General features: G+C 42.2%; 1 protein-coding gene across 4 annotated transcripts in view; it reads left to right on the top strand.

Annotated features, from left to right (window-relative positions):
- GOLGA1 (golgin A1) overlaps nt 1–24,290 on the top strand; it is a 91,505-nt gene that overhangs the window by 20,939 nt on the left and 46,276 nt on the right. For 2 of the 4 annotated variants that reach the window (XM_068248198.1, XM_068248195.1), the window contains exons 2-6: nt 771–1,036; nt 6,028–6,118; nt 8,884–8,958; nt 14,821–14,918; nt 21,660–21,692. In XM_068248198.1, coding sequence (XP_068104299.1) covers nt 902–1,036; nt 6,028–6,118; nt 8,884–8,958; nt 14,821–14,918; nt 21,660–21,692 — 432 coding nt within the window. In that variant the 5' untranslated portion in view covers nt 771–901. Of the gene's footprint in view, nt 1–770; nt 1,037–3,098; nt 3,253–6,027; nt 6,119–8,883; nt 8,959–14,820; nt 14,919–21,659; nt 21,693–24,290 lie in introns of those variants that run through there. The other 2 variants (XM_068248196.1, XM_068248197.1) reach the window with 2 other exon arrangements.

Here is a 24,290-nt window from a genome sequence, read left to right on the forward strand (position 1 = left end):
CATTAATCCATGCCATGCACTGATGAGGATCAATCAATCTAAAACAGTCTGTAAGCATGTTGGATTAGTGTGACTCTGTAATATTAACAAGCTGACACATCATTGTATTCCAGCGGAGCTGAAAGTGTGGCTAGCTTTCAGGGGCATCAGAGAGATGATTTGCATACAGCGCTGTGGAGTCGGTACAAAAATCATCTGACTCCGACTCCTCAGTTTATGAAACCACCGACTCCAGGTACCCAAAATGGCTCCGACACCTCGACTCCAACTCCTTAGTCTAATTTTTACAAAGGCTATAGATTTGGGACGAAAATCATCCGACTCCTCAGTTTATTGAAACCACCGACTCCAACTCCAGGTACCCAAAATGGCTATGACTCCTCGACTCCAACTCCTTAGTCTAATTTTTACAAAGGCTATAGATTTGGTACAAAAATCCTCCGACTCCTCAGTTTATTGAAACAACCGATTCCAACTCCAGGTACCCAAAATTGCTCCGACTCCACAGCCCTGTTGGCATATTCAGCAGTGATGCATTGTGGGAGACATCTCAGAGGATCACTCCAACCTGAATCATTTTAAATGCCTTCTGTTTTAAGAAGGCAAACGTCTGTTTTTTTATGTTATATTAATTTAACATATTTTAATAGTTGTTAAAAAAAGTTCAGAAAAACGACTGCATTTTTAAAAGCCATTTTATGCATTGAGCGTTGAGTTGTTTATATTGCATTTGTGAGTGCTGTATCTGAGTGGATTGTGTTTCTCCACAGATGCAGAATGGCATTGATGCTGGATGCTGTGGTGTGAAAGCCTGCAGGGTATTGTGAAGCGCACCTCTCACAGAGTTCCTGGCACATACTGAGCCTGCGCCATCTGTCACTCCAACCTAAAGGGGAGTGCTATGTTCACCAAGCTGAAAAAGAAGATTGCGGAGGAGGCAGCCATCGCCCCGAGGCCTGGGGGTGCTGCCCGTATTCCTCGCTCTGTCAGCAGAGAGTCTATTACGTCTGCAGGAGCTGACTCTGGAGATGACTTTGTGAGTCACGACTGGCATTTACACCCTTTCACTGTACAGTAGAAACATTTAAAGGGCCAGTAAACCCAAATTGTAATTTAATGTATTCTATATTTACATTTTGTAAATAGTATCAAGCTATAAGAGACACGTTCTACAAAATATGCTTTTATCATTCACATCAGTCCCTGCCAGAGTACAGTGTGTTTTCTGTATAAGGCCTCGTTCACATTAGGTGCGCTGAGAATTGTGTAAAAGGGCTTGATAAAAAACACGTGCGCTTTAGTGTGCGTTTCTGTGAATTGCATTGCGCTTTTTTAGCAAGTTTTGCTTATTGTAGCAGTTGTCAATAAAGCTTTGTTTTCATATGTAAATTTTTTTTCCATTTAGGTGTAAAACACCGCATGCGCTTCTATGCGCTAAAAAAGCGCACCCATTCACTCGCATTGATGTGCGCTTTACAGCTCAATGCACAGAAATGCATGCAACACTATGTTTTTGTAACGCTGCTCAGCGCAGCGCATAATGTGAACCAGGCACATTTAATTACATGGGAAAATCAATACCTTGCAGAACGCACAGGGCAATGCACTGTGAAAAGTGCTCAGAAACGTCCCGAGTGTGAACAAGGCCTAACAGGAAAACAAGAGAATCAAAAAGTCATACTGCACATTACGCCCGCATTGTTTCACAAACCATGTGATGCATTCAGTCCATTTCAATGAAAAGTATGCTTCACTGTACCTGTTGTACACCACTGGGAAAAACAGTCCTAATGTAAACAGTAAGAAAACAATTTTACACTCCTAAGGCCTTTTTTAGGTTAAATAATGTTACATGACAATCCATCAAATAGACTACTATGCATGGCAAGTGATGAACCCTTATTCATGGCACTTACAGAGGCTTATTTATCAAGAGAGTAACCAAGCAGCTCAGGGTGACCCAAACTACTAGGTTACTGAGCTGCTTGGTTACTCTGTTGTACTGGTCCAAGCCCTATCTTATACAGCCTTATCAATCCCTGCCATGTACTGATGAGGACCAAAAGTCCGAAACAGGCTGTGTAAAATTTAAAGCTATAGGCTTGCTATACATCAGTGGTTCTGGATGCTTGCTTGGCTTACCAAGGGTGAAAAGGGATACTTTCCCTATTCAGTAGTAGTGCATTGTGGGTAACCACAAATGTTCACTTATAGCTTAATTATTGCAGATTTCCTTCTGTTTTAAGAAGGCAAATACACCAAGCCTTATCAAGATATGTGTAGAATACTAGAGCAGAAGTGGAGCTGTTCCACTAGAGCAGGGAGGTCAAACTTAAATACACAGTGGACTGAAATTTTAAACCTCGATGTCTAGTGGCCTCCTCTGTCCCTTATACAGATCCCCTGGGGTCTAGTGCCCCCTCCCCCCCATCCCCTATACAGTTTTCTGGTGTCCCGTGGACTCCTCCCTCCCCTATACATTTCCTTGGTGTCTACTGGACCCCTCCCTTTTCTAAACAGTTCCCTGGTGTCTAGTGGCCCCTTAACCATGTGGCTTCATAGTTTCAGCAGCCATATAGGCTTAGTGCTTGGGTGCTTGTGGCCCAAATACAATGCAAAATGAGACCACTTGCAGGCCAAATTTGATGGCACTGCAGGGCAGATTTGGCCCACAAACCAGAGTCTGATATGTATGCAATAGAGCAACCACCAAGATTGGTGGCAATAGGCAACTCCTTTAATCTCTCTGTCTCCTATGCATCAGTTACGGTAAACCAGTTAAACCCATGATTTTTATAAGAAGCATAAATCACCCATATACAATGACGCATGTGCACACCACAACCGCTGCCTACTATATGAACACCACCCCGTCGCCTACAATGTAAACGTTAGCTCCACCCAAAACCTGCGGGCGCGCACACCACAGCCGCCGCCCACAGCGCCAATGCCACCCAAAGCCTACGTGCACACACCGCAACCGTCGCAATGTGTCCCTGCGTACTCACATCCTTCATTTAGTATATAGGATTCCTGGCAGATCAGCTGTTGAATGAGCAGTTACTGCTTGCTAACTGTGCAGTTTAACTGTGAACTGGCCGTAGTGTGTTACAGCTGCATATTAGTATATAGGCTCTGCCCCACAGTGCCTGCATCCCATCTCAACATAACCACACGATGAAGTGGATGAGCTGCTGGAGCTCAATACTAGATTACCTGCTGTTCACATGGAATAAAGATGACAAGCAAGTGGTAGGTTCTGAAGTCTTGTATATGTTACAGGTAGATCCCAATGTCTGGCCATTTCGGTGTGTGCAAATATGCAATGTGGCCAGGCTACTACACCAGAGTGTAAAACAAGTCGCCTATGGCACAAGTTTCAGGACAAGTTACAAGAAATCTGCTCGTTTCCTGCCCCTTGTGTCCTCCTTTCAACTCTGCATGCAGGGAGGAACAAATCAGGGCAGCCCTTTCAGTGCATCTGCTTGTTCCCTCCCTCCCTGTTGAGTGGATTCTCACCTTTTTGTTTTATTTACAAAAAGCACTTAACTGCAGTTGCTCAGTCCTACTGCAAGAATAGGGTACGAAAACTGACGGATATCCTTTCCAGGGGTTGCTTGTCTGAAGAATAAAGGTAATAATGAAAATGTTCCCATGGGGAGATGGACTAGTCTAAAATCTGTCAGACCCATCAGCTTTTACTACTGCTGTGATAGCAACATAGGAAAGAGGTAATTCTGCAGTGAATTTTACTGTAGAAGAAATGTACATTTTATATATATATCTTACATTTTTTTTTGCAATAATGGTCCTTTAAGAGAACTTTTTGTATAGTGCTTTTCTCCTGTCGGACTCAGCGCTTGCGAGGCATCCACTAGCATGCACTCGGTAGGCAGCAGCAGTGTTAGGGAGTCTTGCCCAGGAACTTCTACTGACTTACTGAACAGGAAGAGCCACACTCTAACTCTGTCAATCACCCTTTCCACAGTCCTACCTTGTGTCCCCCCACCCTTTAGATTGTAAGCCTTGGCAGGGCCTCCCCCCTCCCTTAGTGTGTCCTTCTTAATTTTACTACCCCAGCAATTACACCCTTCTCATGGACTAACTCGTACTTGCTTTGCCGGGTCTCTGTAAACAGCATTTTATACCCTGATTGTATGTATAACCTTGTGCTATGTTGTATAACCGTTTGCTACCTCTCTGTCTGTCACCCCTTGTTGCAATGTATGTATCCCTATTTATTGTCCAGCGCTGCGTAATATGTTGGCTCTTTATAAATACAATAAATAATAATAATAATAAAAGAGCCAGGATTTGACATTACACACAGTGATGAGCTTCGAATGGATTCCAAATTGATTTCGACTCGGAATCCACATGTTAATTACTACACCTGGGCGGGTGAGGGAGGGTTAACTTACCCAGGCTACCGTCTTCTTTAATCTGCCTCCAAGTGCGTCCTACGTCGTGTCCCGTGACTCACGCTTCCTCCTTCAACCCGGAAGGAGGAAGCGTGGTAGTCACGTGACGTGACTTGGAACACAGCATGGGACGCAATTGGGGGCAGATTAAAGAAGACAGCAGCCTGGGTAAGTTAACCCTCCCTCTCCCGCCCGCTCAGGTGCAAAAATTAACGTTTCGATTCCGAATGATTTCAAGTCGAAATCAATTTGGAATCCATTCGAAGCTCATCGCTGATTACACTATCCAGCCACTTAACCTGGAAATGGCCTTGGGCTATGTGTCATGTAGTTATGGCAACTAAATTGCCTACTAAGATATATTTCTGTGCATGCCTGAGGGCAGGAGCAGCAATAGCAGTTTAATGGTCACAATACTGGATGTACTGTGTATATTGAAACCCTTTTCTCAACTTGATTACAAGCCAGACCGCTACCTTACTGACTTTAGGTTTAGCTTATGGAAGGACCTGGAGGGACACTTGCAGTTGTCAGAAAATGTACCGATGACCAGAACTTGGTGGATTTTCAGAACTTTGATAAATAACAATTACGGTAGTGCCCAATTACTGGTGTTGAAATTATGGCAAATAATGCAAATCAGAAGTTTAAAATACTTTCTGAACAGCGACTGTTGCTGGTTTATTTGAATATTAAATTGCCTAAACTGTGTAGAAAGGTGTGATGTTTTCAGTCCAGCCATTTTACTGAAGTGTACACCGCTTTCTTTCCATGGTTTAATATGACTGATGATAACGTGTTTGTTATACTGACCATTCACTGTTTAAAGGGAACCTTAACTGAACGGGGGGTAAAGAGTTTAACTTACCTGGGGCTATTACCAGCCCCCTGCAGCAGTCCTGTGCCCTCGGTGCCGCTCAGGAATCCTCTGGTCCCCTGCTGTCACTTAGTTTCGTTTTTGACGACTCACCAGTCGCCGGCTGCCATGCGTATTATTGGACGCATTCACCAATGCAATTAGTGCTATTGCGGACCGCAACGCGTACAAAAATACGCGTTGCCGTATTCCGCACGTGTAGATATGCGGCAACGCCGAGGGCACAGGACTGCTGCAGGGGGCTGGTAATAGCCCCAGATAAGTGAAACTCTTTACCCCCCGTTCAGTTAAGGTTCCCTTTAAGCATTGGTTCACGCATCAATCTGTACATTTCCAGTCAAGTCCTGTCCTGTCACTTTTGCATCAGTTTTCTATCAGTTTTACCTGACAGGAATGGAGCCCTACACCTTTTATGTGTGAACACACCCATAGAAAACTGATACAAACCTGACAGGACGGTAGCGGACTGGAAATGAACACCTTTTATGTGTGAGCCAAGCCATAGAAAACTCATACAAAACTGATGCAAAACTGCCAGGACAGGACTGGACCGGAAACGTACAGATTTGCTAAGCAAGTGATAGAAAACGCATACAAAACTAATGCCAACTGTCAAAAACTGACAGGACCGGACACTTCTTATGTGCAAACCAAACCCCAGCTGTGGCCATAAAATAATGATATGTGGCGTATATATTGTTTTTAATTGGTTTAATTGTGCTTTTGCAGGCATCAGATGGCAGCAGCTCTCGTGATGATCACCCTTCTCAGATCTCTAGGAGGAATGATCAGATCCGCAGGCTGGAAGCCAAATTATCAGGTAACATCACTATCCGGTATCCTGAGCCACCAGCCTGCACAGTGTAGCAAGATGCCAACATCCTTACTGAGGCCACATTGTAATCATGTATTCAGCTGTTATTTTGATGATATTTTAGGACCACATCTTGCTCTGAATTCATTGCGGGAAACAAAGTTTACATACCAATGGATAACTCCAGTTAATGCTTTTAGCTGTGGATAGAGTGAGGAAGAAGTGATAGCGCTTCTCTCTGTCTTTTACCGCCGGCTAGATTCTGGTTCGGGTAGGTTTCCAGTGGGTTGGAACCACAGGTAGAGATGACCAATGAGATGCAAATAATTCCGAGTTCATGCAGGATTATGTAAATTTAGAATGCAAATGTATGCTGCTTGAAAATAGACCAATCAAGCCCCACCAAGGGTTACATTGATTGGTCCATTTTCTCGCCACATATATTTGCATCCAGAATTTACATAATCCTGCATAAACACTGAATTATTTGCATCTCATTGGTCACCCCTAGTTTGAATGTCTTAGGTATTTTGTTGTGAAGATTGTCCTACTTGCTCTCCCAGTAATGGGGTCAAAAAGAACAGGCATTTAGGGAGGTTCTTCCCAGAGTCAGAATAAAACTGAACAAGCCATTTAAATGCCCTCCATTCTATGTAAGGAAAAAAAAAATTAGGTTGGAGTACTCTAACAATATTTGGTAGAAACAGGGAAGTTGGCTACGCCATCCCTTACTTTTAGCAGTTACTATCTCTATGGCTAATATGCTGATCCTATGGTGTATCTATGCAGGTCATGACTTTCAGGCATCACTAGCAGTAGCCATAAGACACACATTACTGTTGGGTAACAGCATGTTTTGAATGTCAGCAGTAGAGGCTGCCATATCTTCTGTCTTAATACACTGCATGGCTTTAACACTTAAATTGTAACCAGTATATGCAGACTGCTGCAGTGTAACCTTAGTCTTCACAGAATTTTTAAGATAATTGCTATTCCTTAATTTTTTTAGATAGTCTGTGACAGCTATGTTATGGGATTTGTGTGGGGCAGTGCCCATTACCCTTTTAGCACAACAAACTTTACCGGGACTATGTGTGCGTTACTATGGTAACGCATGGTACACTCCTGGCACCATAGCACTGTACACACAACCCCTGTAAGGCGTGTTGCACTACTGGTGAAATTGCCATGCCTTCCTGAGCACTGCAATTTTGCCACTGCTTCATGCATCAGACCCGAAATCACTTAGCCCATTAAAAAAGAAAACACACATTTGTCTATATTAGCCTACAGTGAGGCTTTCAGCAATGATGGTCAGTCGGCAGTTGTGCAATTGCTGTCATGCTATGTGCTATCCTATCACTGAAAAATAACTTGGTCATAGGTACGTAAACAAAAACAATTCTTGCTGCAGATTTGTGCTTAATTCACAAACACACTCAAGGCAGCCATACATCATTCGATTTTCCATCAAGCGATTAACATTATTGGGCGGTTGATCGACTAGTTGCCCATACACTACAAGCGAGTTCCTATGCAATTCTTATATTGATCTGAATGATGATGTGCCTCTATACTCTGAAACCAAAAGATTCTGTGTCAATCGAAATCATGTGAACATTCCTTTACGATCGACCAACATGTTCCATCTGGTCGATTCCACCAGAGAATGGCCAATATCCATTGATCAAGCAGTACGAAGCATAAATGAATACTTTCTCGATCCAATAAAGTGATTGAATTGATTGGTCGATCGTACAGGAAAATCAAGTATGGCCATCTTAAGGCCTGATGCATGAAGCAACTGTAAGATTTTACTTGAGAAAGGGCAAACAACCCAAAGTGTTGTGCTGGTTATTCTGTAAACAGCAAAGTACCCAGTAACCGGCACCGGCAGGGATTGCCTGATGCCGGAGACACGTGCTTGCTGGTTGAGTAAAAAGCACAAACCTCAAGAACACCGCCCCCCCCCGTGCAGCATTAAATACTCGCTGCCCTTCCAGCTACGCCCTGTAGCTATCAGCAGGCTCCTGGCAGCTTTCTGGTGTCCTCCCTGTACGGCTCCCAGCGTGTCACCTGACCTGCATCGAGTCATGTGTCACACCGGGAGCTGTGCATGGACACAAGAAATCTTCTAGGAGCTACAGGACGTCGCTGGACGAGCGGTGAGTATTTTAAGGCCGGCAAAACACCCTCTCAGGCGTGCCAGTTAGTTGAGACTTCTGGTTGCCTGTGTTCTGGATAACTGTATTCTGCTACAAATACATTAAAATCTTTACTACCGGTATACAGTAACCGTTGGTTGAACCCTGGTTTATTCACACACTTGTATTTGTTGGAAAGTAGCGGTTTCCTTGTGTCCAGTGGCTCCCAGAGTATTGTGGAAGGCCTGCAGGATTTCTTGTACACACTATCAGTATTTGTTCATATCAAGCATACTGCTGGATTGTTTACATACATATAATTAGCAGACAGATGTTCATTCTATGTGTAGTTGATACGTTAGTGTTAAGATTTATGCAGAAATAACCACTTGTTGCCCACTACAATGATATGGAGAAATGTACTAAATGTACTTGTTTGGTGTTCGTTCCTTTAGTGGTTTCTCCCTGTAAGTGAAATGATGCTGACAGTGTACCTGTCCCTGCCCTTTTCCCACTCATGTTATTTTTTTGTTTTTGTTTTCTGTTTGGTCGTGTGTTGTCCTCTTGTTGCCTTTCCCACTTTGTCCTCTCCTGGTTCTTCCATTCTGTATGTCTTCACTTCCAAAGATTACGCAGAACAGGTCCGCAGCCTGCAGAAGATGAAAGAAAAACTTGAGCTTGCTTTAGAGAAGCATCAGGATTGTACGTATTTACCCGGTCCTGTCATCTTTTTCCTGTCCTGTCTCTCCACAGCCATCCAGCCTGTCCTTCAGAACAATAACAGGGGCTCATTCACTTAAAAGCCAGACCACCTAAAGTCTTATTTAATTCATGGGTTGATGCTGCCACTGCTATTGTTTCGGCCCTACTCTAGTTGAGAGGACCCAGCAGGAAACCTCATAGGGAACAGATCTCCAATCACAGCACCCTTTACAACACAAAGCATTGTGATTGGCCTAGAAGTGTGGGCGTAGTTTACTACAACCTATCTGAAACCTAGCAGAGGGTGCTTTCCACCGAATTTTGTTAGCTGAATGTCTCTGACATTTCCTGCTGGGTCCCCAAAACTAGAGTAGCACCATTGTATCTCTCCTGAATCTATTGGCTAATTCAGCCCTATGTAGGCATTTCCTGGCTGCCAGTATGCTGCACATAAGAGCAGAGGTGTTCCGGAATGTGTTGAAAGCACTGGAGATGTGCAGTTGCTTTTGCTGCTCGTATCCACCCAGGACTGAAATATCTGTTTTAGCGTGGACTGACTTTTAAAGAAAACTGGAGGAAAGTACTTGTAAGGTACTAGGGAGGGTGTACCAAAAGAAGTATAACACATACTCACTAGTTCCTAACTTGCAATGGAGAAATAATAAGGCTTGTATAGCACTCCGGTCTGACTCAAATCACTTGAGAGCTGCAGCCACTACTGGTGTGCTCAGTAAGGCCACCCTGCAGTGTTAGGGAGTCTTGCCTAAGGACTCCTCACTGAATAGGAGCTGGATGCAGGCAGGATTTGAAACCTGGTCTTCTGTGTCAAAGTTGGTTTCTCTAACCAGTAGAATATTATTATTATTATTATTTATTGGCTTTATATAGTGCCAACATATTACGCAGCGCTGTACACATGCTATATGCTTGCTATATTTAATATCTGGACTTTCCTCCTTTTTTTTGTGAATTAGTCCCATTGTTCTTAATGTTAATCCTTTTCCTTATGGTCATCTACTAATACATTTATGTAATAAAGTGAAGATAATTAAATGGTTGCATTAATCATTTCTAATGACCTAATAAAGTTAACCAAATGCAGCCTGTGATGGTAGAGGTATAGAGACTGGCAATGTTTCCTTATAGCAGGATGTTTGTGGTTGGTATCACAGCCAGGAAACTAATGTTAAAGGATACCCGAACTGAAATGTGACATAATGAGATAGACATGTGTATGTACAGTGCCTAGCACACAAATAACTATGCTGTGTTCCTTTTTTTCTTTCTCTGCCTGAAAGAGTTAAATAAAAGGTATGCAAGTGGCTGACTCAGTCCTGACTCAGACAGGAAGTGACTGCAGTGTGACCCTCACTGATAAGAAATTCCCCCTTTTTACCTTTTTCTTGCTCTCAGAAGCCATTTTCTGCTAGGAAAGTGTTTTATAGTTGGAATTTCTTATCAGTGAGGGTCACACTGTAGTCACTTCCTGTCTGAGTCAGGACTGAGTCAGCCACTTGCATACCTTATATTTAACTCTTTCAGGCAGAGAAAGAAAAAAAGGAACACAGCATAGTTATTTGTGTGCTAGGCACAGTACATACACATGTCTATCTCATTATGTCACATTTCAGTTCGGGTATCCTTTAATGACTACCTTAAATATAAAAAGACAGAGCCTGCAGTACTGGGGGGGGTCTCAGGGTTAAATGCTCAGCTGATCCGGCGTAATCGTGACTCAGATGACACTTTGCCCGCCACTGCCCTGCCAGGGAACGCAGTCACGGACATGGTTCCACAGTCCGCCGAAGCCCTTCTTGATCCTCCACCTGCATTGCCAAGGGACCCCCCCTTGCTCGGCAGCCACTAAATAGGCTATGGCTGCTATGCTGGGGGTGGCCTGTGGCCACACAGATGGGAGTGGCCAGAGCCTTTGCAGAAATTTGTTAAGAAAAAAAAAAAAAAAACACTGGCCACAATTTCAAGGGGCTATCACCTACCTGATTGAATTACATCGGATCATGTAAGAATTTAACCCTGAGACTTTCCTCGTCCTGTATCATTAAAGGGTACCGAGCACCTCCACTATAAAAAATAAATAAATATGTAAGATGAACCTAAACCTAAGGGGAGGGGGGCTGCATTGAATTAACACACTTATGTGGGCTGCTCCGTAGTGCCCTTCTCCGTGACAGTCCATCCTGCAGCTGTCATTACTGCACGCTGCAAGTCCAGTGCATTCACAGCCAGTGGTGTAAGCCAGGACATGTGTCGTTCCCAGCTGCTAGTGCATGCTGGAAGATGTAGAGTGCCCAGCCGGCATGGAAGGTGTAGTCTTTGCATCTCACAGCTGGGAGATGTGAAGGCGTTAGACTCAGTTCCCTATAAGACAGGCTCTGTCTTTTTTACTTTAAGAACTCTTCGACCACTCACTGGCAGATTGGCCTGGCGGATTTTTAAAAGTGCCAACAATATATATTATCGCACGTGAAACCATATTTATATCCACTTCCTAATGGTACTGTAATCCCCTATGCCCCCCTGCTCTCTGATGATAAGGTGCCACTCCCCTCAGTTACCCCCTTTTTTTTATACTTACTGGAACACCACATGTTCCAGCCATGATGCTACGTAGGTACTTGGGTCACAAGTAATCTTCCGGAGTGAATCCACTATGACAATGCAGCAACCTGGCCTTTCACAATCACCCCCGCTTTTCGCATTCTACTTGCTTCACTTACCTCTTCTCTTAGCTACCTATTAGAGGCAAGGGGCAATATGCAATTCACTTTTTCTCCTGAATATCTCCTAGAAGATAATTTTTCATCTTCAATTTAAGTTAACTTTTTAGCACTTTGCAATGGAAAAAGGTACCAACAAATAGGTGAAAAAGTACTGTTAAAATTATTTTCATTTGTTTGCTTGCTGGTGGTGTAAAAGGTATTTTATTTACAACGTAAAAGGGAAAGAGGTGCCCTGGTGTAATAAAAGCATCTAAAATCAGCTTAAAATCGAAAAGTGATATGAGGTAGCTTTTCTCAATGACGAAACCTCTGTAGTTAATACAAGGGATTTTTATTAGCACAGGCAACGCGTTTCGCGGGTCTCGGCCCGCTTCATCAGGCCAGTAAAAGTGCCAAATAGAAAAGATCATCTAGCATAGGGAGCCTCTCTTGTGAAAATATCACCTAGGAGAAAACACAGGAGAAAAAAATGAATTGCATATGGCTCAAGGTGTTGCTATTGCAGTCTGACTTCCCATCGGTATAATGGCCAATGAGGTTGTGGCTTCACTATTGCCGGAGGACGAGACGATGTGGGTGTGGCGCAGAGGTTTTTGGGTTGAGAGGGAGGAGGAGTTGGGACAGCACTAACCGGCACCAAGGTGGTTGGCTGCCTTGAAGTTGAAGATCCTATAGGTAAGTTTTGAGGAGAGGGGATGAGATTAGGCTGTTTGCGGGTAGAGTTGTTAATAAGAAAAACTTTGCCATAGTGCCCCTTTAATTAAATATAATTCTTACCAGTCTGTTGTGCTGATCTTTTGCAGTTAATATTTTGTAAGTCACTGACTCAGACTGGGAATGCAGATCAGGTATTTTGCATCACTGACACCACTGACTGCAGGCCTCGTACAGGTGAAAATGTCTTAGGACAAAAGATCAGCATGGCCAGCATTTGCCTTTTTTATTTACTTCAAATGTTTTACCAGTGGCAGCCTCCAGACTACCTTTAGCTTTTTGGCTTTGGCTTCTGTTCAATTCTGTTTGGCTAGCTTGGAGTGTTGTCTTTTCTCAGCTTATGCAATTTGGAAAGGAGTGCGCACATACCATTTCTGCTACGGTTGAATTAAAGCCAACCAAAAGAATATACAGCTGAAATGTGAATTGTCTCACCTGCTGAAGCATTTTCTATAAAGGTGAACTCTTATGATTTATACAGCCCTGCCGCACCAGGCACCACGTAGCAAAGCAGCTGATCTTGATATTTCCAATTTCAGCTTTGCAGCTTCCTGTGCAATTTGTGCGTTAAGTAAGAAATCAGTAATGTTAAGATGCTGATTAAAGTGGATGTGAACCAGAACCAGGTAGGAGCCTGCATTCACAGCATCCTTACATCCCACTGGTGCCTGTGAGCTGCTGCAGGTCATTTTGGTACACATTGGCCTCAATTCACTAAGCTTTATCAAACACTTTATCAAACGTTTGATAATTTACTTCATGGGTAAAATCTAATCTTGAATTCGCTAAGGTGTTATAGATTTATCGAATGTTTTATCAATAAAATGTGCAATAAATCTATAACACCTTAGTGAATTCAAAATTAGGTTTTACCCATGAGGTAAATTATCAAACGTTTGATAAAGCGTTTGATAAAGCTTAGTGAATTGAGGCCATTGGGGGAAGTGAAGGGATGCTTTTCAGTAGTGTCATCCTCTGGCCGCCGAGCCAGTGTGGGTGAAGGTGGAGTCCTGATCCCTTGAAGGACAACTATCAAAGTTAACTAAAATTATAAATGCCACATATATTTCTAGTAATTACTAACAAATAACAATACAAAGGCTTTTTATTAATCTTTTCATTTCTTATGTGAAGAAAATATGACATTTACAGAGAACAGCTTTCACTGTGGGCATGACTATGGAGGACTATATCCAGCACATCTAGAATACAGAAACAGTCCGTACTGGCTGTCATCCTGTGACTGAAATGTCTTCAGAAGGACAGAAAGCAGAGCTTTGGCATCAAAATACTGTGTAAATAACTCATCAGTTGCCTTGTTCGTGTGAAATTCTTCATGAAATTATAAAGTAAATAGAAGATTGCAGCAAGGAAGAGCTCATTTTGAATTGTGGGTGTACGCATCCAAGAACAGTGAAAAAAAGCAAGGTTCTTCTCATTAGATCCTTTCGCTGTAGTTGAAAAATCTCTTCGCTGTTCCCATATGATCTGTGAGAAAGCAGTGTGTGTGAGCAGGGCAGAAACAAACCTGGTACAGTCCTGGTATCCATGCCGACTTGTGCAGCAGGGACCTGTTACACAAGGCATTTCCATCACACAGGTTGTGATAAGAGACTTCTGAAATGCCTTCTATTGTTACTGGCTAATAGCTCTATAGATATGTGGGGTTTACAGAATGACAGTTTCTTTGATAGTTATACTTTTAAAGCTCTTGACTCAATCCTACTTCAGGGGATTTGCAGCAGCTCAAAACACTGAGACTAGAATGCCTGGGAGAGGTAAGTAAGCCTTCTATGAAGGCACCTTTTACTCTTGGTAGTAAATATTTGTTCCAGTACAAGCTGGCTTTATGTCCACGTTAATCTAAGTTTTATGAAATTAAAGGGAAACTAAACTGAGAAGGATATGGATTTTTCCTCTTAAAATAATACCAATTGACTGACTCTCCTGCTGATCCTGTGTCTCTTATGCTTTTAGCCAAAGCCCCTCAGCATGCTATGACTGAAGCCAGACTGTACTAGCTGCATGCTTGTTCCAGGTGTGTGATTCAGCCACTACTGCAGCCAACGAGATCAGCAGGGCTGACAAGCAACTGGTATTGTTTAAAAAGAAACACCATATCCCTCTCAGTTAAGGTTCCCTTTAAGTAATTCATTTTACCAAAAATTCCTTATTAATTATCTATAACACTTGGAGCAATCAATCTGCGTTCCTTATTGCCTGCTAACACAGCCAAAGCTTAATTCCAATCAAGGGTCTGCTTTTGTAAACATAAAATATACGTTATTAATTGTGCAGTCTGTATATTGTTATTGTGGGACTATTTTCTTTCCCCCCTAGTAATGTACCAAGGAAAGCTTTCAGTACACTCAGAAGTAATGGGGTATTGATCTTCTTTCTATCTTAGCATCAATGAGAAAATTCCAAGAGCAGAATGAGGCCCACCAAGTACACCGAGCCAAGATATTGGACGAACATGCTGTGGCACTCGAAAAGAAGGACCAGGTAAGTGGCTGGATCTCCATTTGGTACACTGATGAATTGATTATTACCGTGTTCCATCTAATTTGCTTCATTTCACCTGGAAGTTTTTTTGGTTTGACCCCCCCGCCCCCCTACCCCCTTTACTCACACTTGGTATGGTCAAGCTGCATGTACTGTGCTATAGAGACTGTTTTTTAGTGCACGATGCAAAGCTGTTGACTAAAAGATTCCATCATGGAATTGCTTGTTACCTGTGTTTTGATGGGTTCAGAAGACAGGATGCCCATATAGACATCAAATTGGTGGCTAAAACCATAGCAAAGGATAATTTTGGTCATCGAAAGTTAAATGTCTGTTCTTCTCTTCATCCTTATGCTGTATTGGTCGTCATTCCTGTTAGTTTCAATAGATTGGACATTGAGTAAGAATGTTTGTTATAAGAAGAATAATTTGTAGTACAGTTTTATGCTTTTCTGAGAACTTTTTATTCTTTAAAAGCAAAAAGGACTGATCTAAGATAAACTGAGGCACAAGAAGGAAATAAAATACACTAAAAATAGTGGTGGGAGGGGGGCAGTGGTGCACTTACCTCCCAATAGAGAACACAGTGGGTCTATTTAAAGTGAACCAAAGATGAAGCAGACTCATGTATTTTACCATATATATCAGTGGGAACATTAGAGAAAACACCGACCCTGCTCTCTGTTTCAATAATAAACAAAAGACCAGTTGCGCTGGGCCTAAAGATGTTATCTATCAATTTCACCAATAATGGGTACTGATCAGCTTAATGAAAGGGTATCCATAAATGTATTCAAAATATGCTTGTAAAACATAGAATATCAGCTATTGCATGAATGGAACAATTTCACATCACAATAATTGCGTACATATTTCACACGTAGCAAATGTTCATATATTATGCTCAATACCTATACATATCATCCATCCGCTCAAACATACACAGACCTTCCAATGTGCACAAAGATTGGGATAAAAACTGAGATAAAAAACTTAGATAGAAAAAATTAGGGATAAAAAATCTGTATAATGTATTCTCTATTAATACATCTGATTGTTATATTATTACGGTGTCCTTGAATCCTTGATGGAGATAAAGTATGCTGGTATATTCCAATATAGGTACCTTGTGGGGGGCTGGTTGTCGCAAGAATATATCCTCCTCACTGTAAGTTCTATATATGGAGCCAGATAAGGTGATAAAGTTTAACCTTGGTGTTTATAATCTATAGTTCCTGCAATAAGGTGGTTACAATGGTGGTACTCACGTCCCTGATGTACTGATAAAGATCAGGCTGGTATCCAATCATTGAGTCAGAGCCCCGGCCGGCAGCTCTTTGACTCGGCTCAGCGTGTATACGCGCTGTATCCTCAATCCGTTTCGCCGTCCACCACGATAGTAGTTCCGGGTCACGGCTGGTTCACTTCCGGTGACGTCACCTGCTCCCCGCGTCCTATGTTGCTAGGCTGTTGCTGGGTTACGGCTGGAATAGTTAGATGCGTACTGTACCCAGTTAATACAGCCACAGAGTACTTGCTCCTGTAGCAATATTAGGCAGCGTGAGATGTGTAATGAGGGCTTACGCGTTTCAGCGGTCTATGGCCGCCTTTCTCAAAGCCTGTAATTTGTGAACAGCCGTTTCTGGATTGATATAATCCTTTAACTCCTCCTCTCCTCCCGGTGTGGATTCCCCTGGGTCCTAATAGGCGTACTTTGTATCAATACAAATTTCACATGAGTCCTGCACACTGAAGTCCTCTTGCATGCAATTACGCATTGTAGCAAGTCCACAAATAAAAAAATGAAAAAATGGAAACATGAAAATTGGAAAAATGGAAAAAGCTCTGGGAACTGGGGATATTTGAGAAATATTGATTACATGAAATCGCATGTACGTGTGTGCAACAGATACACGCGCACACACATGCGATAATCCGCATGTAGAGCGCTAGTGCACAGGACAAACCCACCCGCACACGGAGGAGGAGTGTATAGTAGATAGAGACTTCATACAAACAATTCTTTCATGTATTGTTATAAAAAATATATAAAATATATAAAAAATACAATATATTTGTGTGAAGATGGAAGGGCCACATAGTCTTATGCACATATGGATTGTCTGCCACATTGGGTAGGTCTGGTTGCAGAAATGTATATTTATAAGAACCCAAATATCTCAAATTCTGCATTCAGTCCCCTGGGGGCCATAGTTCCTAGGCTAAAAATCCAAAAACTCTCCCTATTGGACATTCTAGCTATGTAATCACCCCCCCTGGGGTCTCTGTGTACTATTTCTAGGCCCATGAATTTAGTATCCTGAATGCTGCAATTGTGTTTTTCCTTATAGTGTCTTGATAAGGGATGTCCATCCCATCCTTTCTTCATGTTCTTGAAATGTTCCCCTATCCTTTCTCTGAGTAGTCGTTTAGTTCTGCCTACATAATATTTGTCACATGGACACCTTATGCAATAAATCACTCCTCTTGTGTCACATGTGATTAGTTCATTAATCTTCATAGGGCCACTCTCTGTGGCAATCTCTATAATTTTATTGTAGCCTCTAGTATCTCTACAATTGGAACATCTTCCACATCTAACAAATCCTTCTCCAAGTTTGATGTTTTTATTATTTTTATTCCACATGCTAGTAGCTGTAGCTACTTTCAAGCCAACTGTGCTCGCCCTCCTGAATATAAAGGACAGTGCTTCCGGGATAATTGCATATAGTATCTTGTCTCTCCTGAGGACATTCCAATGTTTTGTTATGATGTTCTGTGTTCTTTTATTATTCGTATGATATCCCATACTGATCCTTATCGCATGATCATCTGTTGGTGTCTTGGGTTTTTTCTTTAATAATTCCTCCCTATCCATATCTTCCATGGTCTGGATGGCTCTATTTATATCGTTCTTTTGATATCCCTTCTCTATAAATTTATCTCTAAGTGTGTTGGCTTCCTGTTTAAATTGATCATCCTCGGTGCAATTCCTTCGGATTCTCGCCATTTGTCCCTTTGGGATGTTTACCAGCCATGGGGGAAAATGGCAACTTGTAGTTAGTATGTAGCCGTTTACATCCGTTGGTTTTGTATAAGTTCTTGTTTTCACAACGTTCTTTTCAATGTATATATCCAGATCTAAAAAGTGTATGTTTTCCGTGCTCTTCTCTCCTGTGAAGATCAACCCTAGACTATTGGTATTTATCCTTATCATAAATTCTTCCAATGCTACCATATTCCCCCTCCAAATGAACAAGATGTCATCGATAAATTTACGCCAGAGGACCAGGTTCCCTCCGGGTCCTTCTCCACCATAGATATGGTGGGATTCCCAATAGGCTATAAATAAATTTGCATATCCCGGAGCGAACCTGGTCCCCATGGCTGTCCCGCTCTTCTGTAAGTAGTGTTCACCATTATACACAAAATTATGTATTAGAATGAACCATATGGAGTCCAATATTAATTGTCGCTGTTATATACATTTTTATAACAATACATGAAAGAATTGTTTGTATGAAGTCTCTATCTACTATACACTCCTCCTGCGTGTGCGGGTGGGTGTGTCCTGTGCACTAGCACTCTACATGCGGATTATCGCATGTGTGTGCGCGTGTATCTGTTGCACACACGTACATGCGATTTCATGTAATCAATATTTCTCAAATATCCCCAGTAACCAGAGCTTTTTCCATTTTTCCAATTTTCATTTTTCCATTTTTTTCATTTTTTATTTGTGGACTTGCTACAATGCGTAATTGCATGCAAGAGGACTTCAGTGTGCAGGACTCATGAGAAATTTGTATTGATACAAAGTACGCCTATTAGGACCCAGGGGGATCCACACCGGGAGGAGTTAAAGGACTTACGAGGCGAATCTACTAAAAAAAGTTATTTACCTTATTGCATTAGCTGACCTCAGACCAGACGATCGGCGCCTCCCTTGTCATTTTCAGACTCTCTCTTATCTAAATCCACGCTTCATTACACGACCCTCCCCTCCCTCGGGTCGCCTTATCTGATGGCGATCAGAATCGCCGCTTTAAAATTCAAATGCCTTCGTAGGTTCGCATAGCCGCTGTTGCGGCTGCGCAGGTTTCCAGCCCTGTCTGCGGGCCGTCCTAGCTCCGTGCACGCTGAAATACGTCATGTGGGCGTCCCCACATGACCGCCCACATGACTAAGTTGTGTTCCAGTCAGCCGCGCCCCCTGTAATCACGCTGTGCCAGCGTGTGCCAGCGTGATTACAGGGGGCGCGGCTGACTGGAACACAACTTAGTCATGTGAGCGGTCATGTGGGGACGCCCACATGACGTATATCAGCGTGCACGATAGGCGTCGGCGGGTTGTTAGTGGTATAGCATGGAAACGGCCGCTCGATCGAGCGGCCTTTCCATGCCAGTTCACGGAGACTGTCTCCGTGAACAGTGTGCGAGCCGCCGATCGCGGCTCGCACGCATAATGTAAACATCCGGGGAAGAAATCCCCGCTGTTTACATCACACAACGCTGCTGCGCAGCAGCGCCGTGACGTAGATCGGCGATCCCCGGCCTCTGATTGGCCGGGGATCGCCGGCATCTGATAGGCAGAAGCCTATCCTATCAGGCGCAGGACGGAACTCCGTCCTGCACCGCTCACAGGGTAAGGGAGAGGGAGGGAAAGCCGGGGAGGGCGGAAAGCGATCCGGAGGGGGGCTTTGAAGAGCCCCCCCCCCCTGGAAAGTGCGGGTAGCCGGCGGCGATCAGACCTCCCCAGCAGGACATCCCCCTAGTGGGGAAAAAAGGGGGGAAGTCTGATCGCCCTGGCTATTTCCTGATCGGTGCTGCGGGCTGGAGAGTCCACGCAGCACCGATCAGAAGAAAATACCCTGGTCCTTAAGTGGTTAAGCTGATCAGTACCCATTATTGGTGAAATTGATAGATAACCTCTTTAGGCCCAGCGCAACTGGTCTTTTGTTTATTATTGATTTATTAGTTTATATGAGGTGAGTGGGTCCCCATGTTTAACTAGTTTGCAGCGGGTGAAATAGAAACGCTCACAGAGCACCTACACAAGCGCCCTCCATTCTCTATAAGCCTGCTCTCTGTTTATTATTTACTGTTCAGATTGCATCTAATCAGCCCTGATAAAATCCCCGACTGAGCATTCAGTCTGGCTTTGTTCAGGAATCTTTATAGCTGAGTCTAGTCTATAGCTGTCTTCTGTGCTGTCTTTTCAAGCCGAAGCCTGCCACCTTGTGGCTCTGCTCAGGAATCATTATAGCTGAGTCATTATAGCAAAGACAGACGGAATACTCTTGTCGGGGATTTTATCTGGGCTGATTAGATGCAATCTGAACAGTAAATAATGAAACAGAGAGCAGGGTAGGTGTTTTCTCTAATGTCCCCATTGATATATGTGGTAAAATACATGAGGATGCTTCATCTCTGGTTCACTTTAAATATAGAACACATTTTTATTGGAATTTTACTACACTTTGTTGCAGCGCGTTTCACAGGTCGGATCTGTTTCTATTGCAATAAGAGGTTGTACTGTGACCACAAATTAGTATAATCTATTATCTTAAAACTGAGGTTTATATGAATATAGGCATAAAAAAACACAGTTTTTAGTGTATTTTATTCTTTCTGGCACCACCTGGTTTATCCTATATCGGTCTATATCGGTCTAGTTTATCCTATATCGGTCTACTTAACTCGAGTGGGGTTGGGTCTAACCTCCCCACCGGCATTTACAGTGGTTGCGTAAGTGGTAACCCACACTTGTGAGTACTATTTCAGCTGTCAATATATTTGTCATCTGCAACAAACCTTTACATACTACACCATAGTGGGCTCTCTGTTGTGTCTCCCTCTCCCATTTTGTATTCAATCCATTGCTAAAGGTATGTGTTGAAAATCAAAAAAACAAACATATACAGTCACTTTGTGATCAGGCCTCAGGTTTCAAACTGCAAACTTTCTGTATCCTGCAACAGTGAGTTTTAGCAGTCTAGGTTGTGTAAGAAGATCTGCGTCTGCAGATGTATCAAGAAATGCCGCTGCTGAAGTGGTTTGCTTCACTGCTGCCGCGCTCTACAAAACCCTTTCTTCAGGACTTGGCCAACTGGCTCTTCTTAGATCATGTTCTGGCTGGCCAAAGTCCAAAAGACATCTAAAGCACCAATTAAAGGTTACAACTGTTATAAAAGACCAGTAGGAGGGGATACTTGATATAACAAATCATCCAGCAATTGTGAGATTACATCAAATGCTAGCAATTAAAAAACAAAGTGGGTTATTTTTTTAACTCAATCTTCTGTAAATTTGCCCTGGTTATTAGTGATGGGCTCACGAGTAGATAACTACTCAAATTCGTGATTTGAATGAGGCTTAATAGCCTCAGGTGTGTGCATGGGAGACAGGGGGTTAATTACCCAGATGTCTGCCGCTTCTATGCATATTACACTCTCGCACGTTGCCAATGGGACACATTCCACGACTCACTACTGCGCACTTCCTCCTTCCGGGCGAAGGAGGAAATGCGTGGTAGTGAGTCGTGGAACGCGTCCTGCATGCGAGAATGTGATACGCATAGAAGCGGCGGACATCTGGGTTATTAACCCCCTGTCTCCCATGCATAAACCTGAGCCTATTAAGCCTCATTAGAATCCCGAATTTGAGTAGTTAGCTACTCGGGAGCCCAGTGTTAATAAGTGTGGACTGCTTTTATATATGTACATTTTATTATTATTTTTAGGAATGGATGGCAAAGCTTGCAGACCTTAAACAGGTAATTAATATTTTATAACCTTTTATTCTGGAACAACTACTCATCAAAGCCATATAATTAAAACATTTGTTATCCTTAACCTCCCAGGAGAAATTATACTTGCCAGTGTTGAAATTACTTCCCATGTAGGTAACAGCCCTTGTGTTTATCATAGTCCACAAAGACTTGACTGCATGTTTGTTTCATTGCCTACTTTTTCACACTAATAAATATTTCGAGAAGCTCTGATTGCTTTTACCGAATCTGCCAGTTATCTATTGACATATCCAACATATTGACTTCCAAACCATTTATGGCACGTGGGTAGATTTTTTTGTTGAGTGGGTATGGGATCTATAACCACATAGCTTTGTGTTGTTACAAGTGACACAGCGCTAGCAAGAGTAGAATGCATTTGATTTAGGCATTTTGTTTTTCCAAAATCTATTGAAGAGCCAGGTGATACATCAGCTTATTTCTGCTGATTTAGTTGCTTCTTTTATTTTTATGTTGAAATAGAAAAAACATATATGCAAAGTTTGTACTATAACAGCAAAGACTACAAATCAATACAGTGCAATACAACAGCCATAGCAAAAGGCTATCTAGAGTTCCAAAAAGAACAGTTACAAAAATAAGACATAAGTCAATAGTTGAGCAGAGTGAAAGACAAACTATTCTTAAAGGACAACCGACGTGACATGTGTATGTACAGTGCCAAGCATACTAGACTGTGTTCCTTTTTTTCTTGCTTTGCCTGAAAAAAAATAAACATCCGGTATGCAAGTGACAGTTCCTGTTAGGGTCGAGACTGGGTCAGACTATAGCATAACCCTCAATGATAAGTAATTACAGCCATAAAACACTTTCCTGTCAGTAAATGGCTTCTTAGAGCAGGAAAAACATAAAATTGGTCAATAATTCATAGATTTGAGCTCTGGCATACTTCAATTAAGGTGTTATTGAGCAGAGACAATGAAATAGTAAAAACTTAAAAACTAGATTTAAATATAAAATAAAACTGTAAGATATAGTAAAAGTCATTTTTAGGAGACTGAGGATAAATACCAATTTGGTTTCTGATTAGGGAGTGATCAGTACTTGTTGAATTAGCCTGTTATTGGCATATGATGAACTAGCTTTACAATTGACTCACACAGAAAAGTGGTACAACTTTTATATATATTCTCAAACGTAGTAAAAAGGGGCAGGATCTGGTCTAAACCAGAGACTTAGAACCAACACCACCACATCCATGTTTGACATTTAGTTTTAGGGAGAGCATTTGGTAAATTTACGCAGTTATTTTGGATGTATATGTGAAGGGTTTTTTGTAAGTACTAATAATATGCATGCAAAATTTGCATAACCTTGCATCAACTCCTTTTTGCATCTCACTGACCACTCTAAATCTGTACATTAATTATGTGTAGATGTTCAATTGCCAGCATTCAAGAGCTATAGCAAATTTGGTACTTTGTCCTGGATTGGTGAAGAACACTGCTGAATCTCTGTTGCTGTTACTGTGCAGAAAATTCTTGTTTGGGATAGCAAATGAGGCTGCAGTAGTGAAGAATGTTGTACGTATTTGTCACTGCATATAAAGTGTCAAATTGGGCAGCGTAATGGACAGCACTCTTGCCCTGCATCTCTGGGTCCCTGGTTTCGAATCCCAGTCAGGGCACTATCTGCATGGAGTTTGTATGTTCTCTGTGTTTGTGTGGGTTTCCCCCAGGCACTCCAGTTTCCTCCCATACCCCAAAAACATACAGTTAAGTTAACGGTCTTCCCCCTAAAATTGCCCTAGACTACAATGGACATATGACTAGGGTAGGGGTTAGATTGTGAGATCCTCTGAGGGTTAGATATGCGATAAGACTATGTACTCTGCACAGCACTGCAGAAGATATTGGGGCGATATAAATATTAACTAATAATAGTAAGTAAATCGTCACAACATTGTTTCCTAGCTCTAAAGTTACATTAAGATGTGTAACAAACAAATAGTTGCTCGATCCCCTGATGCTAGCGATATTCTGCATTGGAGCTGACAGCACTGCTTATGTCTTTGCACAACTATTTACAATATTACTCTAGGCAGAACTCCAGGCTGTGTTGAATAAGAGTATGCCCCTGTTTTATCATTTTTTCCAGCTAATATTTGAATTTTTGTTTGCGCTCGCTTTTAATATTCTTTGAAAATAAGCTTTTTGCTATTAAAACACTTTGTGGAATAAGGTTGATCGAATCTGCAGAAAATTGATTTCCAAAATGATTCCTAGTCAGCTGATTTCCAATTTTTTACCTAAAATTGGTCAAAAGTATCGATGGGACTGGATGGAAGATTTTGGTAGGTCGGAGGCGAGGATGGAGTGAGTTGAATGCTGCTGTTTCAATAGAATTCCAACAGATTCCCAGCTGGAATCTATTGAAAATCTGTGCTACGCATGGTTGGAATCGATTCCTCTGTGAATTGATTCTCATCATAGAGGAATCAATTGTTTTTGCCACATTGGGTATGGGTACTTTAAAGGGAATGTGAAAGTGGACCTAAGCCCAGAACTTCTTCTCTACCTTCTAAAAGATAAGCAACAGCATAATAACCTTTAAAGAAAAATC

The sequence above is a fragment of the Hyperolius riggenbachi genome, chromosome 8 (genome assembly GCF_040937935.1).
Source record: "Hyperolius riggenbachi isolate aHypRig1 chromosome 8, aHypRig1.pri, whole genome shotgun sequence".
Classification (NCBI taxonomy): domain Eukaryota; kingdom Metazoa; phylum Chordata; class Amphibia; order Anura; family Hyperoliidae; genus Hyperolius; species Hyperolius riggenbachi.